At 42.0% G+C, this 17,265-nt stretch overlaps 1 protein-coding gene across 1 annotated transcript in view; it reads right to left on the reverse strand.

The window, feature by feature from the left end:
* Nucleotides 1-11,478, reverse strand: part of LOC145394424 ((3R)-3-hydroxyacyl-CoA dehydrogenase-like) — a 30,736-nt gene extending 19,258 nt beyond the window's left edge. Inside the window, exons 1-2 of the mRNA XM_080268291.1 lie at nucleotides 11,404-11,478; nucleotides 4,353-4,469 (exon numbers count right to left, since the gene is read on the reverse strand). Of these exons, the coding sequence (XP_080124417.1) occupies nucleotides 4,353-4,469; nucleotides 11,404-11,476 (190 nt within the window). The 5' untranslated portion in view covers nucleotides 11,477-11,478. The remainder of the gene's footprint in view (nucleotides 1-4,352; nucleotides 4,470-11,403) is intronic.
* Nucleotides 11,479-17,265: the final 5,787 nt, after the last annotated feature.

Genomic DNA, 17,265 nt, shown 5'->3' on the forward strand with positions numbered 1-17,265 from the left:
TGTTCTCAAGAACTGTGCTTCTGTGCTTACACTCTGCCTAGGCAAACTCTTATGCCTTTGTCTGTCAACTTGTACCTTTCCTTCTTGCTGGAAGTTTGCTCTCATTCAGCCAGTCCCAAAGAAGGGTGACCACTCCCAACCCTCCAACTATCGTCCAATTGCTTTAACGTCCTGTATTTCAAAAGTTTTCGAGTCAATTCTCAATAGAAAAATTTTAAGGCATCTTTCCTATCACAACCTTCTTTCCGATCGTCAGTACGGGTTCCGTCAGGGACGCTCCACTGGCGATCTTCTCACCTACCTTTCAGACTCCTGGTCATCCTCCTTTCGGGACTTTGGCGAACGCTTTGCCATTGCACTTGACATCTCAAAGGCTTTCGATCGAGTCTGGCATAAATCTTTAATTTCCAAACTGCCCTCCTACGGTTGCTATCCTTCTATCTGTGTCTTCATCGCTAGCTTCCTTTCTGGTCGTTCTATAGCCGCTGTTGTAGACGGCCATCGTTCTTCTCCTAGATCTATCAATAGTGGTGTTCCTCAGGGCTCTGTCCTATCACCTACCCTCTTCCTTGTACTCATCAATGATTTTCTAAGCTGTACATCTAACCCTATCCACTCATACGCTGATGACTCCACCCTTCACCTTTCCATTCGGTTCCCGCAACGCCCATCTCAACAGTTACTTCAGCAAACAAGGGATGAGGCTATGGCACACCTAATGTCTGACTTGGCTGGTATCTCTGACTGGGGTAAAAATAATATGGTTGTTTTTAATGCATCTAAGACTCAGTTCTTACACCTATCAACCCGACAAAATCTTCCACAGGTATACCCACTAATGTTTAATAATATTCAGCTTAGTCCTGCATCATCCTTGAACATGCTTGGGGTTTCATTTACTCGGGACTTATCTTGGAAAGATCATATTATATCTCTTGTAAAATCTGCTTCCAAGAGATTGGGTGTGCTAAGCCGACTCCGCTCTTTCTTTACCCCTGCACAATTGTTGACTCTATACAGGGGTTTTATCCGCCCCTGTGTGGAGTACAACTCTCATGTGTGGGGAGGCTCCCCACATACAGCTCTTCTCAATAGGGTGGAGTCAAAGGCTTTTCATCTCATTAACTCTCCTCCTCTTACTGACTCCCTTCAACCTCTGTCTCTTCGCCGCACTGTTGCATCTTTATCTCTTTTCTATCGCTACTTTAATCGTCACTGCTCCTCTGAACTGTCTGCTTGCATTCCTGCACCTCTACGACGGGCGCGTTGCACCCGTCTGGCAGCAAACTCTCATCCCTTTTCTGTCCAACTCTCGAATGCAAGAGTTAACCGTTACTCCCAGTCTTTCATTTATGCAACAGGTCAGCTCTGGAACTGTCTCCCTCTGTCTGTATTTCCTGCTGCCTATGATCTCCAGTCTTTCAAACGCAGTGTGTCCAGGCATCTCAAAATAATCGGATCTTGAATTTGGCTCTCTATTGTATTTTGTTTTTCTCTTGGAGGGAACTGTTACTGCGGGCTCATGGCCTTTGGTTCCTTCTTCCTCGGATAAAAAAAAAACTACGCTGGGTGGTAACCATATAACCAAATTATGATGCCTGGTGGTTTAATGGGTAATTAAGGCGCTCCAATCGGATTGAGCCTGTGTAGGTTTATATCCAAGGTGTGGTTGGGGTTTAGTCCTCACGTTATGCCACTCAGGGATGAGTGAGGTTGGTCACCCTCATCTTAAACATCAGGACTAACTTGAGTAGCCCCAGGCTCCTATGCTCCTTATGGAGCCACATAGGATTAGATGATGGTATGGCATATATTAATATTTGTGTGTGTGTGTGTGTGTGTGTGTGTGTGTGTGTGTGTGTGTGTGTGTGTGTGTGTGTGTGTGTGTGTGTGTGTGTTCAATGACGGACTTTTACTCATCTAACGGCCGTTTGTGATCTTCCAAAATTGTTCTTTCATTTTCACCTTTGTTGAACAGTCACAGACGAAGGTAACTGCGTCACTCTTTTCTTCCACCTGGAGCCTAGTATGGTCCAACTATGATATAGGTGTTGGTGGGTAGGGGAGGTTAGCTGACATAAACAAATCGTCTATCAACATTTTTTTTTTTAACTTCTCCATCAGTTCTGCTGTTCATAGAGGATGTAAAAATTGGTACGTGAGGTTTGGTACGTCTGCCAACACTCTTGTGCTATGAGACAGTGGTCTAATTTCAAGGAACAGATTACTAAAGGGTTAAGTCCAGGGTGGTCACAGAGGGTGGCAGGTTACATTGTCCAGGGTTATACCGCAGCTATTTCTTTTTTTCACAGCTTCACTTTTTTCCAGCTTTTATCTCTCCCCAACCCCCTTTATCATACTGGGGACTCTCTGGACTCCAGACGGAAGAAAAGATTGATGTGATAACCTTCGTCTGTCAATGGCTCAATAACTGTGGAAATGCAAGAAAACTGTAAGATGACAAACTGTCTTTAAACAAGAACACCATCAATGCACACTTTGCGTATTTTGGAAAAAAAAAAAATGTTATGTGGTACGATGCAGAATAACTCCATAGCTATATTAAAAGCCATGGATGGGAAGATTAAGTACCAATAAACAAGATTAGTCAAAATGCAGTGAAGTTTCTTTATTATTCATCTATAACGACTGCATGTATTGGCTGATGCAATGAACAGGCCGGCGATGTTTACTGTACCGTTTTTTTTTTTTTTTTCTTTTTTTCTTTTTTTTCGAGCTGAGTATAGTGCCACTGGTGTCAGTGCAGAGGAGGTGTCACAGATCAAAGGTTTAAATTTCGGGCACTTTGTAAAGCCAACGAAAAAGTTATGACAAATGACTGATTGTCTAATAAACCTTGACTCTTAAATATTACCGCACCTAACACGGTACTGTAGGTTAGAAGACTGTAAATACTTCGTAAATTATTACATACGATTATGAAGAATTAGTTGTCATTATTTATATTCCTTAGTCTGTGGTTTTGGAATGCAGCAATTCTAAGAACTTGATGGCCTGGCAACCTACGCCATGGACTATTCACGAAGCAATTCTTGACCAGGGATGTGAGGCTAACACTGTTTAAGATAGTGCATCACAGCTTTATTTATGAAACTTATACAAATACAAACAATAACATACCTATGTCTGTGAATGTGATTATTTAATGAACTGATGTAAATTAGTAGTTGGCATCTCTAGCCATCAATGAGAGAGACAGATACTGCTGGGGAAACTATACTCTTTTCACGCTAACTTGGCCTAAAATTGTCACTGCCCCTCTTAAATGTTAAGTTGAAACAACACTGTAGATTAACACTGGAATATGTTGCTAGTCACGAGGAACTGCTATGGGACGGACATAAAGGCGTAGCACTGTCTTCTGCCACTGAGCCACATAAGCCGCCAAAGGTCGAAAATCTTGGCCAAGTCAAGGTGAGGGAACTAGAGAGGACATGTAAACATCACCCATGACAGTAACAGAGTACTTTACTGGTGCTGAATAATTGCCATATTATGCCACTCCAATGGCCAGAAAGTTATCAGCCTGATATTTATAATCATGTTATTGTCAGAATGCCCTTAGTTAAAGAAAGTGAACTGAGTGAACTGGCGTTGTAAGGTGAGAACCATGTATTTATTGAGGTTTGTTAGACTAACTTAAGCAGCGCTAAAGCTTTCATGGAGAGAGAGAGAGAGAGAGAGAGAGAGAGAGAGAGAGAGAGAGAGATAATGACTGGGTGAGAGGGTGGGAGGGGAGTGGGTGAGCTTAATGCGTTCACAGCTGTGGCATGAGTCACTCAAAAATTGTATCCCAGTGCTTGGGAAGTTCAAACATGACCATTTCTTCTCATTTAAGAAAAGTTGTATGTACAATATTAAGTGACGTAAATGTATGTACAGTATACCTACCACCGACACGTTAATTTACTCTCTCTCTCTCCACACACACACACACACACACACACACACACACACACACAATATATATATATATATATATATATATATATATGTGTGTGTGTGTGTGTGTGTGTGTGTGTTTAATTTTAATTAGATAGACAGATACACTGATTAACAGAGAGAGAGAAAGAGAGAGAGAGAGAGCGCGAGAGAGAGAGAGAGAGAGAGAGTGTTGTCAGCAGACTGTTGCTTATGTTGACCATTTTCTCCATAGTATTACACTGAACACAACGGCGCATCATGCAAACATAACTTTACCTCTGGCTAGTCTGTGACGCAATGGACAGGAGAGTGACTCACCAGGCAGGAGAGTGACCCACCAGGCAGAAGAGTGACTAACCAGGCAGGAGAGTGACTCACCAGGCAAGAGAGTGACTCAAGTGACTCACCAGGCAAAAGAGTGAGGGTGTGTTTGGCCGCCTGAAGATTGATATCAGTGACCACCACTTGGGCGCCCTCCCTGGCCAGCACCTGACAGCATGCACGCCCAATGCCGCTCCCGCCGCCTGAAGTGACAGGCAGTAATCAGTTCACAGTAAAATTTACACTTTAAATATCTAGCATTATATCTAGTGAGTGCTCTGCTATCTCAGTGAACAATTTTCTCAGTCAGTCAGCACCCGGTGCTCTCTCTCTCTCTCTCTCTCTCTCTCTCTCTCTCAGACTCAGTTCATCAGTGCTCAGTGCCCTCCGCTTGCTGCACAGTAGTCATTCAGTACTCAGTGCTTCTTGAGATGTACAGGGTTTTCGTCTTGATATTACAGTTTAATGTACAATGGTGGATAGTAATATCGCTCTGCTTTTTTAGCAGAACAATTATCAAACTCTCACGCAATATTCTGAGCAGACTCTTGAGTTCCAGGGATCGCATCACTGGGTTTTGAAAGTCATTGCTCACAAGTCCCAGTATTGATGATAATAAAGTGAATCGATATTTATTTCTGTAATTGTCCCAGCATCCATACATCACGGCTCTGTATACAAACTCCATGAGACCACCTTATACCGTAGGACCAGACACTCAAGAGCACATTTTAATCCATTCATTCCGATTGTTCATTGTTCTTGTTACCTTCATACAAATGTATTCAAAGTCGGGGAAACATTATGTATCAAGGGATTAATCAGTGCTGTATCAAACCTTTCCAATTCGTCTAAGCTGACTGATATCGCCTGGTGGTAGCAAATATAATATTAACAGTATTACATCGGACTGAAAGGATTAGTGATAATACAGAACCGGTGAGCACTTCTCCAATCTGATGATAACAGGGAAACTAACAGTATGACGGTGTGGTCTTGAGAAATCTTACTGACCAGCATAATTTTACACAACTACACACTGCTTGGTTACCAAAGACTTAGGCTGCCGTACAGTCAACAAAGGCGGTGTCGTCTCGCCAAACTGTTCATCTGCCCTGAGATTTAACGCCTTATTCTATGTGACGTGGCAGGTTTCCTAGCACATCTTCCATAGCGGTTTATTTTAATTTATTTTATTTTGTTTTATTTTGTGTGCTGTGGAATGCCTGAAGGGTGGTGGAGTGACTATTGTTGACTGGTTAGTAAGATTGTTGAATGTGTGTTTTGTGAGAGGTATGGTGCCAGTTGACTGGGCAAGTGCTTGTGTGGTCCCGTTGTATAAAGGCAAGGGTGATAAGTATGAATGTACTAGCTTTAGGGGTATAAGTCTGTTGAATGTTGTAGGTAAGGTTTATGGTACAGTGTTAATTATGAGAGTTAGAGAGGGTACAGAGGGAGTGATTGGTGAAGAGCAGTGTGGCTTTAGGAGAGGGAGGGGATGCGTGGATCAGGTGTTTGCTGTGAGACAAGTGTTTGAAAAGTATTTAGCGAAAGGCAAGGATGTGTTTTGGGCATTCATGGATTTAGAGAAAGCATATGATAGAAATGATAGGAAGGCTTTGTGGACTGTTTTAAGATTGTATGGACTTGATGGTAGGTTACTAAAAGGGGTGAAAAGTTTTTATGTAAATAGTAGAGCGTGTGTAAGAGTGGGAAATGCTGTGAGTGACTGGTTTCCTGTGAGAGTGGGGCTGCGACAGGGATGTGTGATGTCGCCTTGGTTGTTTAATATTTACATGGATGGTGTTGTAAGGGAGGTGAATGCAAGAGTTTTAGGTGGAGGTCAGAGTCTGGTGAATGTTGATGGTGGAGAGTGGAATCTGAAGCAGCTGCTGTTTGCAGATGATACTGCACTGGTGGCTGATTCAGAGGAGAGATTGAGACAGTTGGTAGAGGAGTTTGGAAGGGTGTGTGAAATGAGGAAATTGAAAGTAAATGAGAATAAGAGTAAAGTGATGAAGTGTACGAGGTTGGTAGATGGTAGGGGGATGAATATAGCTTTGAATGGCGAGTTGGTTGAGGAGGTAGAGTGTTTTAAATATCTAGGGTCACATGTTGCTGTGGATGGAAGAATAGATGCAGAAGTGAAGTTTAGAATAAATGAAGTAGGAAAGGTGCTGGGAGGAATGAAAAAAGTGTTTAGATGTCATTCGCTTAGAATGGATGTAAAGAGAAGGTTGTATGAGGGTGTTGTGGTACCGACTGCATTATATGGGGCTGAAACATGGAATATGGGTGTAGCAGAGAGGAAAAGTTTGAATGTAATGGAGATGAAGTGTCTGAGGAGTATGTGTGGAGTGACGCGTATGGATCGAGTGCGAAATGATGAAGTGCGAAGGACAACTGGAGTTGTTCGGGAGATGGCTGGTAGAGTTGAGCAGAGGGTGTTGCGATGGTTTGGGCATATGGAGAGGATGGATAATGAGCAATTGGTGAAAAAGATAACTAGATCTGATGTGAGAGGTGTAAGGCTGAGAGGAAGACCACGAATAGGATGGATGGACAGTGTGAAGAGAGCACTGGATGCGAGAGGGATGTCTGTTGAGCAAGGAAGAGTGGCTGTGCGTGACAGAAATAAATGGAGAGAAATTGTGAATGAATAAGTGATGACGCAGCCCTGAGGGATATTCTCCCGCATTTGGTCTGATCAGCTATTCAGGTCAGGTGCGGATAAGGGGATGGGTCTGTTATGATGTGGCATGGGTAAACCAGCTCTGCTGTCGGGCCCTGCTGCGGATGTCGCTGATTGCATTGTGCAGTTGACCCTTGTGCGGTGTGGTGTGGTGAGGATCTGTCCGTTCTCCCCTTGGGGCTAAGATGCGAATGAATGTGTTTGAATGGATGAGTAAATGGAGAGTGTGTCGTCCTGTCTCGGCTACCTCCCTTTCCTTGGGGGAAGCAGCCTAGGTATATAGATAGATAGAGATATTATTTTATTTTTGCTTAATGACCACTAACTTCATCTTGAAAGCTATTTGCAACGTTTTAATATTGCCACATCTGATATCAGTAACAAATAAGAGGATACCGAGATATAATGTATTACTAAGGAAGATGTCTTATAAATTCTCCCTAGCTACTTCGACTATGACCTATATATGCCAGTCAAGTAAGTGGTGATGAAGAGTTATCACCACGCAATAAGTGTTATCCTGGACTAGATGGTGTTTTGCCGCCATCACTGTGACTGCCTGTTGCATCTCAAGTATTTGTTCAGCGCCCAGTAACCATCATTGCATTACACTGGCCTCATCAAAATTTTATAAGAAAATCTAACCAGCACTACAAATGGTTACCAGATTCTAAAGAAGAATATATCATCCGCAGGTGCCATACAATAGCTAGTTAGTTATGGCGGAAAAACTTGGGTTGTTCAGCAATAGTTAGGTTGTTCAGACAACATTTAGCTTTATCCGAAATCAAAATAGTAGATACGGTATACCCACCATTAGCTTTGCTGACTTCATTGGGTGTATGGACGCCAACTAGCGGCTGCCTTTGGATGAGGAGTATTGGAAATTATGTACAAGATATTCTCATGGAATTTAACACTATTGCCTCAAGACAGTAGACCACCTGCAAACTGTGTGTGTGTGCTTGTGTGTGTGTGTGTGTGGATAAGGAGGGAGGAAGGAGTAGCGTTAACTTTGGATTAGTGGAGTGATATAGCACCGTAACCTGCATGAGCTCTTTTCAGTATTGCTCTACTGATTTTCCCGGTAGCTAATTATCTCAGTGTTAGTGCCACTTCCATCTCTGCAGTTACAGTTTGACTGCCTTCAGTATGGTTGTCAATCACATGCCAAATTAAATCAGTTGTATACACGGGACCAACACGATAACAGCATATCTTTTGTGTGTGTGTGTGTGTGTGTGTGTGTGTGTGTGTGTGTGTGTGTGTGTGTGTGTGCGTATCATCATTCTGTACATCACAACTGTCTCTGCAAGGGCGAAAATGACGTGGGCAACACACTCGGAGTGTTTGTTGGTCAGCCATCTTGCCTCCCGTAGGGCTTGTGAGAAACTCTGTAAGTCCTCTTGACAGCTGCCCACCATTCCTAACTGGGCCCTGAGATGTGAGAAGTCACAGTGCTTACGTGGTTTCATAAATAATTCTTGGGATTTCTCTGTTTAGGAACGCTCAAAAGGATTTTTGAGTCATTCTAACCCCACAGTGGCCACTGGCGTCGAACGACGTTTAGCCGATAAATGACCTCAGGCATCATCTGAGCGCAGCCTATAAAAAAAGGCAAAAAATTTTGGGAAGTGAATGAACGTTCTGAATGGCTTGACTCTTGAGACTGACCTACCCCACATTCCCATACACCCCACATGTCAGTACACCGTGCACTTCTGTGATGAGTGGACGTCAGAGCTCTGCCTCTCTCCCTGCCCTGACCCCCACCCAGCACTGCCCTCTCCGGGCCCGTAGGCCGCTCACCAGCTCTGAGATCAGGGGTGGAGCTGTTTCCCTGTGGGGGAGAGAGCAACAAGGATCAAATTGGGTCTGACATGGAGGTGGAGAGTATGGTGGGGAGTAGTCGAGAATGGTGATGAGTGGTATCCCTCTCCCGCACCATGTGAAGTGTAGGTAAACATACAGTTTTACCCTTTTTCCTTACCCACGCAGAAAATATCATACTTTCCCACACTCATGACACACAGACAGCAACATACATTGCAAAAGTAACAAAGTAAAATTATAGAGAAACGTAAACGTGTTATTACGGGGAAAATACTTTTTTTTTTTTCCCCGTCCGTATACGTATTTATTTCTGCTTTATCTCTCTCTCCCAAATAGTTTGACATATTCATAGTTTTGAACCTGCATTATGATTCTATTTTAGCCATGCAGGTGGTGTGGGAGGGGCTAAAAGTGCCTCCACTCCCCTACCTCTAATCTGAGCTGACCAGGTGCTAATCCACCCGACCATCCACATTCATCCCATGTGGGAGAGCCTACCCCCGGGGGGACCTGCAATTTTATCATATAGGACTGAATATTTAACCCTTGCACTCCCTCTTCCAACCATACTCACAACGCTAACGTGCAAATAACTCGAAACTGCCATAAACATATTTTATATAAAAAATGGGAAACAAATATTCATATGTTTTTTCGAGCCAATCCAAACATATTATGTATTCAAATCATTCGATATCATCATATCTAATATATGCGCAACATTTCAGCACCATTCACATTGTTTTGGGGTAAAAAATATAACAACACGTGTGATGTTGCAGAGCAGCAATACACCACTGGGGCGGATATCCGTTGCCGATATTTCTTCAACTTCCGCGCTCCATTGCCAGCCACAGAATGGGTCTAGGAAGCTGGGATTTGCATTGTTAGGTGCGTCTGAACTTCCTCTTCAATATGGTAAGAAAAATAATCAAGTTACAAATTCAGATAATGGCCCCGGCATCGGCCAGGGACGCACGTAAAATTCCAGACCTACGGCCAGAGAGAGGCTAAAGACTTAAGAACTTCAAAAAATGCCGGCCAAGAGGCCTAATAATAAAAGAAATTAATTGGTAAGCTACTTTCTCACCGGGTTTATTAACGTCTTGTGTTGGTATTTTCTTCATGAAATTATCTGAAAGCTTTTACAATAAATAATAACAGTTACAAGAAAACTGAGAAGACAGTCAGCACACTGCTTGGATATTCATCACCTTCAATCACCCTAAGCTATATTTAATCGCCTGGCGGTAGCTATAGAATAAAATATCAAACACGTATCATCATTAGCCCCTTCAGTCAGAGTAAGGAATTGATGCTTTACCTATCTCACAATTGTACTCAGCTTAAGAGAAAGTCTTCGCTTCGAAGGGTGTGCTGTATCATTCCTTAACTCTTTCAGTGTTAGGGCGCTCTCCCAGGTGGAGTGAAATCGTGTGGCAACAGCAAGAATACACTACAAACAACTTGTCCTGCAGTGGCGGCTAAGAGACTTGCTGTGTTATCATCTGTACACGACTGACCTGGGCTGGTATTCTCGTCGGCTAAGGGAGATTCCTAACACCTCTGGTGATTTAGTGTCATTCTAGCTGTTTGTGAGTGCAAATTTAGCGGTATTTGTAGCTCTTGATTTAGCATCACCACTCTGTGCCTCATCTTCCTTACCACTTTATTGTTCGTGTTACACCTTAACGTAAGTTTTTATTCAGTTATCATTAAATTTTTATTTCTAAATGTATTTCTTAGACGAGGTCTTTCCCACTATATTGATGAAATAAAACCTTCACTACTCCATTCATGGTAAAATTTCTTTCCTAAATGAATTAAATTATCGAGAGTTTCCAAAAATAAATGTACTGATACGTTACCATCGTGAAAGGATTAATATTATGTTGCATGTTATCTGTTTTTAAATGTAAAATGTTGACATTGCTTACAATTATAACTATGTAAATGAAAACTTTTCTTCATTGCCATTAACCTTTCAATCCGCTGGCGTTTTTTGTACACTGTTCTTGCAGCTGACGGACGATTTTATTCACTTAAGGGGAGATTCTCGTACTGAAGAACTTACCATTAATTTCACACCACTTTCTGTGCAAGGTATTTGTTAAAGTAAAATTTCTTACTGAAAACTATTGTAGTTTGAGCCAGAAGAATTACCCAGTCCTCACCGATAACGTATTATTCCCTTTTACCCTCGCAACTTACAGATCTTCCTATGTAGTATAGGAGTATTTTCGAAATGGTGGAGTAATACGAGTATATTCCCTCCATTATCCATCACTATAGGGGACGCTCTCCAATATTAACAATAAACATCTTGAGGCAGCAGCAGTATTATTAGCAGTCCTTGTAGCCCCTGGTTCATCTGTAACGTGAACCTGGTGGACTGAAGGCTGAAACTGTCCTTCTCAGACAGTTCACCATCCCACTTTCGGGGGTTAGGGATGCAGCTGAGGGATAGGCAGTTTAGCCGACCGGCTATGTCGGTGCCACCACATGAAGGCATCCCTCTCCAGCTTGGAAAAGTAGCAAACACAAATTAACAAACACTTCTATCAACAGATGAAGTCAAGCTGCTGTATATGATAAAGTGCATACAATGTTACCTGTGACGAGAGCGATTCTGCCTGCGAGGGTGCATGACGGTGTGGTGGTGGTGGTGTCTGCTGACGCTGCCATTACGACTGTTCACACTCACGCTATCCTACCGCACTGACTGCCTCACACTGGCACAAGGCCAATTTGTGTGTGTGTGTGTGTGTGTGTGTGTGTGTGTGTGTGTGTGTGTGTGTGTAAGGAGGGAGGAAGGTGTAGTGTGAACTTTGGATTAGTGGAGTGATTTACCATCATAATCTGAGAGAAAGAGAGAGAGAGAGAGAGAGAAACGGAGGAGGGGGCTAAAATGCTGGGTTCTGTGGTAATGTGGTTGCGAATACTGTACAAAAGTACGTCGTAAACATTGTTCAATGAAAAAAAAGCATTCACGAACCAAATGCTAATCGCCCGCCAGAATTAGCTGTTGGCGAAGTCCAAGATTTAAGCCATATCTTGATACTCTGAAGGTTTCATGTTGATACCTCAAACCGTTCATGAGATATAATGGTGCTAAAGGTGGACGATAAAAACAAGTTGACCTTTTGCAGCCATTTTGGTGACCTTGACCTTGACCCATTTTCGAATTTGTCTAAGATTTTCCCTATATCTGGATACCAAGAAGGTTTCATTTTGAGATGCCTGGATGCAGTGCGTTTGAAAGACTGGAGATCATAGGAAGTAGGAAATACAAACAGAGGGAGTCAGTTCCAGAGCTGACCTGTTGTGTAAGTGAAGACTGGGAGTAACTGTTAACTCTAGCATTAGAAGGTTCGAGAGAACAGAGATGAGAATATGTTGCTAGACGGGTGCTATGTGCCCGTCGTAGAGGTGGAGGGATGCAAGCAGACAGTTCACAGAAGCAGTGACCATGATGTAGCGATAGAAAGGAGATAAAGATGCAGCAGTGTGGCGAAGAGACAGAGGTTGAAGGGAGCAAGTAAGAGAAGGAGAATTAATGAGACAAAAAGCCTTTGACTCCACCTTGTTGAGAAGAGCTGTATGTGGGGAGGCTTCCCACACTTAAGAATTGTACTCTACACAGGGGCAGACAAGACCCGTGTATGAAGTCAACAATTGTGCAGGGGTAAAAAAGGTAAGGAGTAGGCTTAGCACACCTAATGTCATGGAAGCAGATTTTACAAGAGATGTAATGTGATCTTTTCAAGACAAATCCCGAGAGAATGAAATCTCATGCATGTTTAAGGATGATGCAGGATTAAGCTGAATATTATTAAACATTAGTGGGTACTCCTGTGGAAAATTTTGTTGGGTTGATAGGTGTAAGAAATGAGTCTTTGATGCATTAAAAACAACAGGATTACTTTTACCCCAGTCAGGGATACGAGCCAAGTCAGACATTAGGGGCTGAGATGGAAGTTGCAGGAACCGAATGGAAAAGTGATGGATGGAATCATCAGCATATGAGTAGATAAGGTCAGATCTACAGCTTAGGTCACTGATGAATAAAAAGATGACAGTTGGTGATAGGACAGAGCTTGGAGGAACACTACTGTTGATAGATCTAGGAGAAGAACGGTGGCCGTCTATAACAGCAGCTATAGAACTACCAGAAAGGAAGCTAGAGATGAAGGTACAGATATAAGGAAAGAAACCATAAGAGGGCAGTTTGGATATTAAAGACTTACTCCAGACTCGATCGAAAGCCTTTGAGATGTCAAGTGCAATGACAAAGCTTTCACCAAAGTCCCAAAAGGAGGATGACCAGGAGTCTGAAAGGTAGGTGAGGAGATCACCAGTGGAGTGTCCCTGACGGAACCCATACTGACTTTCAGAAACAAGGTTGTGATAGGAAAGATGCTTCAAAAATTTTCTGTTAATAGACTCAAAAACTTCTGAGACACAGGATGTTAACGCAGTTGGGCGATAGTTAGAGGACTGGGAATGGTCACTCTTTTTTTTGGTACTGGCCAAATAAGAGCAAACTTCTAGCAAGAAGGAAAGGTACAATTTGACAGACAAAAGCAAAAGAGTTTACCTAGGTAGGGGGCAAGCACAGGAGCACACTTCTTGAGGACAACAGGAGGGATCCTATCAGACCCATATCTCTTGTTAATATTGAGGCCAGTGATGGCAGAAAATACATAAGCTGAAGAAATTTTAATGTCAGCCATGATGAAGTGAGAGGAGGGAAGTGATGGAGGAACAGCACCGAAAACGTCTAAGATGGAATTGGAGGAGAAAGTCTGAGTGAAGAGATCTGCTTTATAAGTAGAAGAAATAGCTACAGAGCCATCAGAGTAGAAAACAGGACCGCAGGATGTTGAGGGAAAATTGTTAGAAAGGTTTTTGACAAGGTGTCAAAAGGAGCGGGAAGAATTCGAGTTTCAGAGTCGTGAGCATTTAGTATTGATAAAATTATTTTTAGCAGGGCGAAGAACAGACTTAACACAATTCTGGGCAGAAACATAAAACTCAGGGATGGGTTGGCTCCGCTACCTTTTATAGGACCTCATCTTTGTTATGGACAGTATTAGAACAAGCATGATTAAACCAAGGCTTTTTTGCATTAGTATGTTTCCGTGCCCGAGAGAATAACCACGGAAATGCTGAAGATACACTTAGATGGATCTCAGCCATGGAAGCAATAACCATTCAAGGGAAAATCAAAGGAGTACTGCCTGAGGGCCTCCCAATCAGCAGCTCCAAAGTGCCACAACTGATGTTTTTCTTTGGAGGGTTCACAGGCTGTACTGGATTGATAGGATAGGTTAAGGTAATGAGGTTGAGATCGGAGGAGCCCAACAGAGAGGAATGATTAACAGTGTATGAAGAAGGATTAGTTGCAAGGAAGAGGTAAAGTATGTTGGAACTCTCACCAAGGCGGTCAGGGATACGGGTAGGGTGCTGTACAAGCTGCATTAGGTCATTAAGGATAGAAAAGATGTAGGCTTGTTCACCAAGTGGATCAGTGAAAGGGGAGTAGAGCCAAAGGTGGTGGTGAACACTGAAATCTCCCTACAATGGAGATTTCAGAGAAAGGAGAAACGGACAGGATGTGTTCCGTCATAGAAGTAAGATAGTCGAATTCAGAAGAATTAAGGGATAGTAAACAGCTCACATATATATAGTCAGAGAATGACAGGAAAGCCGAAGCCAGAGAGTAGAGAAGTCAGAAGAATCAAGCAAGGAGGAGAGAAGTATGGAGGGTGAACTCTCGTCCACACAGTGTGTAGCCATAAAGTCCTAACTAGCCACCGTTTAGTTAGGACGGGTAGTGCTAGATGGTGCCACCGTCACGTGTGTCGTCTGCAGTGAAGCAGACTCCTACGTCATATGGCGCCTTATACGATGTTTCATAATGGTCGCGGGAGTACGAAATGTCATTACAGGAGTTGGTAACATGCCGTCGCGAGGCCATGCCTGTGTTGTCTGTAAAAAGAGGAAAGATCGTCAGACATCTACGATTATATTTATGTTCTTAGATATATTGCTATTTTTACTATTTCTCTGTTACAGGCGGTCTGCAATATAGTACAAAGGGCATTTGGCGCATTGTTTAGGATCCATGATTTTGTGGATAATACGCACATATATATATACTGTATATTGATCGCAGTAATTCAGGTAAACACACATGTTATGTTACAACATTGCTATATTGTATGTAGATACTGTACCTTATTTTCTTTCTATTGTAGAAGTTGCAATGCACATATCTACAAGTATTTATGTAATTACCTTTGGGGACCGGTGTTCCCCCACACCTAAAATTAGTAACGATGACCACACACGTATGTCACAGGACATACTATATAACGTGTAATGCACATCATTTGTGCAAAATGTGCATGTGTAATTGCAAACACTTGTAGTTCCATATGCCATACTGTCATTGTCACTAATGCAACGACATAACCATTTTATGTACTGTATAAAACGCTGATTGCCTTTTAATGGTTAATAGAATTAGGTAACGATTGTTAGTGTATTTTATTAATTATGGTATTGTAAAATATGGTATCTTTATATGCTTATAATGAAATGCTGACACATAAGCTCATTAGTCATATCACCTCTGCCCTATTATGCTGTATCAATGGTCTGACTAACGTATATATTGTAAATTTGTGATAATGCTCTATGGTCTGTTGAAATACCTTATAGTTTGTGGTAATGCATTCCTTTGGTAACTGTTTCTGTAATGCATACTGCAGATAATTACATGTGTCAAATATACATCTTGAATCCAACAACTTAATTAGTGATAGACAATGTGGTTTTAGCCACGAAAGATCCACAATAGACATACTCAATCTCCTAACTCATACCATCCATCAATCAACTGATCTACATGGAGAAACTCATGCAGTAGCTTTTGATATTTCGAAAGCTTTCGACAGAGTATGGCACTGTTCCCTGCTGTCCAAACACCCATGCTATGGACTAACGTCTTTTGTTCCTTTGATTTCTTCATATCTTAGTGACAGGAAAATAAGAGTAAAAGTAGATGATGTAGATTCCAATTTCCATTTAATTAACGCCGGCGTGCTGCAGGGGTCAGTTTTTGAGCCAACCCTATTCGTGGTTCATGATAATGATCTCTTATCTGTCACCCACAATCCCATGCATTCATACGCAGATGACTCAACACTACATAGGTCATTCACACTCAGACACCTATATTCAAAGTCTAATATCTCTACCTCTCAACTCAGTACAGCCATCTCCATACATCAAGACCTATCTACGATCAGTGAATGGGGACAAAACAACCTGGTCTCTTTTAATGGTAGTAAAACTAAATATGTACAATTTACTAATAGACAGATATTGCCAGATTCATACATCACCTTCAGTGCCACTAATATTCCCATCTCCAAAAGTATTGAAATTCTTGGCGTCTCACTTAACAATGCCCTCAGCTGGACCTCTCATGTTAGATCACTTCCTAAAACCGCCTCAAAGAAACTTGGATTATTGTACAGAGTCCGTAACTTCTTCGCTGATGAGCAGTTAGCTCTAATTTATAAGAGTCATGTGCGCTCTCAGCTTGAATATTGCTCACCTTTGTGGAATGGATGTGGAGAGGTTGCATTAAAACAACTAGATAAAATTCAGAACCGAGCTGTTAGAATTATTAACAACCCTGCCATTACAAATAAACTACCTCCCTTGCAAGTAAGAAGGGATGTTGCCTCCCTTGCATTATTTTACAGATATTTTTTTGGCAAATGCTCAGTCGAAGTTGCGTCCATGGTGCCACCTCTCCATGCCTTCCCTCGTGCTACTCGGGCATCTGGTAGCTCTCATGACTGGAATGTCACTCAGCCATATTGCAAAACATCTGCCTATCAGATTTCTTTCATTCCCCGAACTGCATCTCTCTTGAACTCGCTTCCCCAGAGTTGTTTCCCGCCAAATTTCAACCCATAGATGTTCAAGTCTAACTGTTACAGATATTTTATGAATAGAGGACACCAGTAATCTGGTGTATGGATTATTTTTTTTTTTATTACTTTGTTTTTCCTTCCTCCGTTCTGTTATTTAAAAAAAAATACTATAGTGTGTTTGATTAAGATGACATACAATTCACCAGCAACCTTTTCAGTATAATATAAATTATGTATGTATCATACTCATATCGATATATTAGGCTGATTGTTTTGCGTACAGAACATTATTTCACACGTTCGTCAAATGTGTTTGGTTAGATTATTAAATGTGAGTTATAAACAACTGCCTACAATAGTGCACCGGGTATTTAACATGAACCGACATTCACAGTGCGGATGCATGGGGCCTATTGGAACTCCAAATTTAAAGCCTTATCATATAATCTGCCACTGCATGCCAATGTATGTGTACGTATGTTTCTTGTTCACAATTCATACACGTGCTCTGATGAACTTTTA

The sequence above is a fragment of the Coenobita brevimanus genome, chromosome 27 (assembly GCF_032717465.1).
Source record: "Coenobita brevimanus isolate Jiangsu-jjx chromosome 27, ASM3271746v2, whole genome shotgun sequence".
Lineage (NCBI taxonomy): Eukaryota > Metazoa > Arthropoda > Malacostraca > Decapoda > Coenobitidae > Coenobita > Coenobita brevimanus.